This window comes from Fukomys damarensis, unplaced genomic scaffold, assembly GCF_012274545.1.
Source record: "Fukomys damarensis isolate Sample0158 unplaced genomic scaffold, DMR_v1.0_HiC HiC_scaffold_18, whole genome shotgun sequence".
NCBI lineage: Eukaryota > Metazoa > Chordata > Mammalia > Rodentia > Bathyergidae > Fukomys > Fukomys damarensis.
The window spans coordinates 40,206,187-40,212,186 of record NW_022900930.1 but is presented as its reverse complement, the minus strand read 5'-3'; the positions used below and the strand labels follow the sequence as shown (position 1 = coordinate 40,212,186).

Sequence of the window (6,000 nt, the reverse complement as noted above, 5' to 3'; positions counted from 1 at the left end):
AGTATATCTTATATGTATCCATTTTCCTATGAATGAATCTATTCTCTCGCTCTTTATGGCTGAGTAATATTCCATTCACTATAAATATTTGGATAGTCTGGGTGGGCTGAGTTGTTTCGTTAAGTAGGAGAAAGGCAGCTGTGAGAGGGAAGCTGTGAATCAGTTAATCCTAAGACACACCAGGCGACACCGCCAGGCAGTTCTTCGCTTTTGAAGTCGAGGTTCCCTATACCACTCCCTTGAAACCATCAGTAACGGCACATCCTCTGCCTCCAGGAGCACGCTGTTCTTACTTGTGTAGGAATGAATAAAATAGCCCTGGATTACTTGTAAGAATACTGTGTACAGATATGTCCATTAATATGTGAGTACACTTTCTGTGGACTTGGCCCATGTTTTGCCAGTGCCTACACCACTCTGTGTTCCACATCCCTGGCCTGCATGTGACAGATTTCTCTGAGTGTCCGGATTGGGCCTCAGAGTCCTTCATGACCGCAGCTTCTACTAGTTGATTGGACCTGGCATACGAGATGATTCTCTGTGGTAGCAATTTTATTAGTTTCTCAATCACTGTATTTATATGTCTTTTTTATAGTTTAAAATTTTAACTACATTTGTATATTAATAATGTTCTTAGGTTAGTCTTTATTATCCTTAAATCAGCTGGGAATGATCCTGGGAGATACTTCCCTGTGGACCTCTTGATTGTTTTGTACATTTTATGAGCAGAGGCTTTGGTTACCTTGATTATCTCTTCAAGATTTATTTTTATAGTGAGCGGTTTGGAAAGGTGCAGTGATTTCAGAGAAATGGTCAGGTTTCCTCATTGCCTTGGGAGGCAGAGCTAGTCTTTCTTCAGTCTTGAGTAAGGTGGTAGACATACTTCTTGCCCATTATCAAAGCCTGTGCTTGCAGAAGTTTAGGGTGTTTTTCCTGTGATGCAGGTGACATTTAGCCTTACTCAAGTAGCTGTGAGAATTGGGACTCACTGAACTGGATCAAGATAATGCTGATATTCTGGCTTTTTCTAGTATTAGAAGTATCCTTGTGTCTCCCCGGGAGATTTATACCCTCTGACATCATCCACAGCAGACTTCTCGTTAACTTGAAAGGAAAGTAAATCTCATACTTCTCAGTTGTTGACAGTATTTGGGAAGTACAAATAGCTATCAGAGAGCTCAGCTCAGAAGTGCCATTTTTATCCTTGCTTTTAATTGAAACTGTATTATGTATTTATATAAGTGTGTAGCATGGATTTTTTTCTAAGTTAAAATAAAGTTTTGGTATAATTTTGCTATTTATATATAATGACAGTTTTAAAAGCATAATAAGCCATATGTTTTCTTATACATTAAAATGTATATACACACACATTTGTATTCTATTTTCGACAACCAAATCAAGTATTGCTCTGCTTAACCACATATTTAGGAATTAATCTTAATTCTGTAAATTTCACTATGATGTATTATTCGGCTCTCTTCTAGAATATTGGAAAGAAGATGACCTGCCAAGAGTTCATTGCAAATCTCCAAGGGGTAAATGAGGGTGTCGATTTCTCCAAGGATCTGCTAAAAGTAAGAACTGGATTATAGAGTTGTAAAATATGCTTGCGTATATATTTACTGATTACTTCTTAATTTGAAATAAGCTAAGGACCGCTTAACTATTTTGTGTTTTGCTTTTGGTTTTACTGGATGTTTTTCCTGGGTTTTGTTCCTGATACTTCAGACTGCAGTCATATTCTTCAATTCATAGTTCCTAAAGATGCACATTGTTATCAATAAAACTGAGGCAATAAGTGGATTTGGAATAGTTGGTGAGATGAGTGGTTACTGAAAAAATTTTCTGTGTAAGCAGACAGTTAGAACTTGTGAAAAGTCATGGAGGCATGCTCACTCTGGAAACAAAGCAGTATTGGCAGACGGTAGCAGGAGCAGTTCTGACAGTGTTAGTCTCCAGTCCCAGAGCCACTCAGATTGTTTTTGGAAATAGATTAAATTCTCAGTAATTGTAGAATGCCCGAGTTATTTGCAATTGGTTTTATTATTGGCAACAATCAGCGTGATTTTCATCAGCTTGTTTGCAAGGAGAGAAAATCAACTTTGAAATTCATACATTCTGCAGCATTATAAATGAGATGTGCATTTGATCAAATACAACATAATGATTGGTGATGAATATGAATATTTTACAAATTGTAGGGTGAGATGTGTGTTGAATAGATTTTTACAGATTTTTGATTCTGTCCTTCTCTTTAAAACTTAGTTCATGGCCAGGGATTTATCTCAATAGTGCTGCCACCTGCCTTTCAAGCATAAGGTCCCAAGTTCATCCCTGGTACCAAAAAAACAAAACAAAACAAAAAAACAAACTGACATATTGTCTGGAGATTTAGCTCAGTGCTTCCACCGCCTGCCTTGAAAGCGTAGTGTCTCCTGAGTTCGATCTCCAGTACCAAAAAGCATATCTAAAACTTAGAACACGTCCAGGTTTCTTTTGGGACCAGTCTCTGAATGAACTTGCCAAGCGACACATGCTATAATACGGAAAGGTACTGTTGAAGGGTAACTCTTTTAGAGAGCTGCATGGAACTTTTATTTATCTGTGAAGTGGTGGGGATTAACCCAAGGGACTCATGTGAGAAGCCAATGCTTTGCTGTTCATCTGCTCTCCCAGCCTTAGCTAATTTTTAAACTATAAAGTTCTACTAGATGTGAAAAGGCAAACATACTATAGAAAATGAAAAGAAACAATCAGGTGGTGTTACCAGATTCTATAGCTTATCGACCTTAATTTCAGCTAATTAAAAAGATACGTTGTGGTTAAAACAGGAGGAAAAGCTTCCATTTACTATGTCAAGAAGATATTTTTAGATTGCTTGTAGAGTAAATGCTGCCTTTTTCTGATTCTACAAATTCAAATGGGAATGGGAAATCAAAGGTGCAGGATTATGACTTGATAAATCTGTTGGGTACCCTTGGTCAAAGGTGCCTCAGGTTAACAAGTCTTTTATCAGGCAAGTCATGCTAGGACGGAGTCTCTCAGAGCATTTGCGAGGCTTTTATCAACTCATGACAAAAATGAAAATTGACAGGAACATATTCATAGTGAAGCTGTTAGTTTTTTGTAGTAGGTTTATGGTAGTAGGTGAATTATTGGGTAGATTTAGAGCGTGTTTGATAGAGCTGTCTAAAGCCAAGTGTAATTAATGTACAGTCCAGTGACTGCTATTCACCTTGGTTAAATACCCCTGCTTTCATTTAGCCTGCCAGGAATTTGCATTATGATTTGCTGGAGCTGTGCAATTGGGATTGTATTTAGAAACCTCAGGGGGAATATATGTCTTAATGCTGTTCTTTAGTGTGGGAAGATGACAGTCCAGTGACTCTGACAATGACAGTGGCGTTTGGCATGGAAATTATCTGGTGAAGTATTAACTCCCTTTCAGAGTAAACCTCAGCCAAGATGGGAGTAGAAATGGTTTTTATTGTGAATTTCAGTAAGGAAAGAGTTTTAAAACCATTTTTGCTTTATTTCACTATTTCGTGGGATGTTTCTGTCTCTTCTTCCTTTCCTCCCTTTTCCTTCTTTGCTCCCATTGTTTCTTTTTCTTTCATTTTTTTGCTCTCTCGTTTTCTTTTCTTCTTTTCCTTCTCCTTCCCTTTCCCCTTTCAGTAGCTGTCTGCTGCTGAGATAAATTATTGGGTGAAATATTTGAGTTGTGGGGTAAATGCAATTATACACGTACTATACAGATGCGTATACATGGGTAAACAGAAATGTTTGCTATCATTTTACAGACTTCTCAGTAATCTTATTCTGTGTATCATTTTGAACCTAAACAATTTTTTTTCCTCATTGAATTTATTGGTACACTTTAGGTACACAGTACAGCTACATTCATCATTGGGATCTTGTACCTTTACATGACAGGTCTTGGATCTCATTTTCTCCCCTTAGCCCTGCCCTCCCTTCACCCTCTTCTCCCTTACCTAAACAATTTTTAATGAGGAAATAGGGAGGATTATTTAATTTTGCCTCTTCATAAAAATGTAAAGCAACTCCTACGTTCAATGTAAAAATGCTTAAGCTTCACTGTGTGAACAGAGGCTTTTATTGTTACATAATGGTCTTACTGCCTTTAGGTTTCTTTGGATCAGAAGTTACACTTGATTCATGTCTGTTCAGATTGCTTTGGGCCAGAAGTCATACCTGGATTTATAACTCGTTCTGTGTGGTTGTGTAGTTACAGACGTGTGTTAAAGGTCTGCTGTGTGATCACCCGGTGGTGTGGGACTGGGAGAAAATGCCAGAGCAGCGTATACATCTGCCCTCAGGGATCACAGACTGCTGAGAGGAATCTTCTTCCCTTAAAATGGGCAGCTAGTCCACAGTAAAATGAAAACATAAACCACATTCTGCTTTCTCTAAACAGAAATGGTTAAAAAAAAGTAGGCCATAACATATTTAAGTGTAGAAGAAATGAGAAATTTGTCTCAGGACTTTAATTCAGAGAATCCAGTTAAAAGCTTGCTTCTACTTTGCCTTAGAGTACATTGAAAAGAGGGAAGACAGTTGTGCATTTTTTATAGTTTACAGTAATAATGCACTCTCTGTTGCTTTCTCAGATAACCTCAGCAGAGTTGAGTGCTTTGGTGAATAAGAACTTTTTTCCATAAGCCACTCACAGTCTTTCTCATACCTACTTCTTCTCAAGGGGTGATCAACCCAGACTATAATTCCTTCAACAAAGTATAACAAACCATCTGTCATATGTTGTGGCTTTCCAGGGTCCTCCCATCCTAACAGCTGGGTGTGGTTCACCTTCAAGTATCATTGTGGACAAGGAGGAAAAGGAGAAAAGGGGAGTTGTTCTTTGGGCTCTAATAGATCTAGTAAAATATTCCTGACACTTTAATACATATTAAAGCCTTTAAGGACAAAACTGGAGAGGATGGGAAAAAAATAGCCTCTGAGTTGAAGACTGACATTCTGGAGTAACAGTATAGGGTGATGATGGAGATTCCAACTTCACAGCTCTCCTGACCAGATTCTAATACCAGCTCCTCCCTCTTAATAGCTGAGGGGCTGTGGAAAAATGCGTTTTTTTTTGTTTTGTTTTGTTTTGTTTTGTATTGGGAATCAAACTCAGGACCTTGTGTTTTCAAGGCAGGCACGGTGCCACTGAGCTAAATCCCTGGCCTGGGAAAGTTCATTTTTAAAATGTCAGTTTTTTTATCTGTACAATGGGAGATTTTACTTTTACCACCTACTTCACCTCATTGTTTCTGTTTCTTACTCCATATTAGGGATTGAACCAAAAACCTCACACTTGTCCACTGAGGTACATCAATATCCCTTTTTAAAAGTTTGAGACATGGTCTCATTAATTGGTCAAGCTGGCCTGGAACTTGAAGTGCTCCTGCCTCAGCCTCCAGCAGAGCCGGGACTACAGACATGTGCCTCAACACCTGGCTTGCCTAGTCATTTTAGTCACTGAACGATTTAGTTTTTCATGCTTTAGAATCCTAGCATGTAGTATAGGCAATGTGCTCGCTATTCTTTTTGGTTTTAGTGTTATTTTAATCATCACTTAGCTCAAAGTTTCTGGAGTGACACTTCATTCCTTTTTGCAGGTATTTCGACTGAAGGGGTAATACATCTTTTAAAGCCAAGTGAGATTAATGCCATGAGATAAGAGTTGAGTATACCGTTCTCTTTTAGTCTGCTGCTGTCTAAGGACACATGCTATGCTCTTTGAAAAGAAAGGTGACATTGACCTAAAAATGAATCTTCGCTAACCCCATTTCCTTACTTTCTTATCAGCGGTCTCATTCTCTTCCGTGGTCCATTCCTCATTCATATATGTTCATGTCCATGTAAAGATATATGCATCCATATGTAAATCCCTCTCTATATATTTAATGTTGTTTGGGTTCTTGGTGACTTCTTCATGTTCCAAGGGCAGAGGGTACTGAGAAAGTTAGGTCTTGAAGA

At 38.3% G+C, this 6,000-nt stretch overlaps 1 protein-coding gene across 4 annotated transcripts in view; it reads left to right on the top strand.

Annotated features, from left to right (window-relative positions):
• Positions 1-6,000, top strand: part of Psd3 (pleckstrin and Sec7 domain containing 3) — a 299,163-nt gene that overhangs the window by 95,208 nt on the left and 197,955 nt on the right. For all 4 annotated transcript variants that reach the window (XM_010624949.3, XM_010624969.1, XM_010624959.1 and 1 more), the window contains one exon: positions 1,488-1,577. In XM_010624949.3, the coding sequence (XP_010623251.1) occupies positions 1,488-1,577 (90 nt within the window). The remainder of the gene's footprint in view (positions 1-1,487; positions 1,578-6,000) is intronic.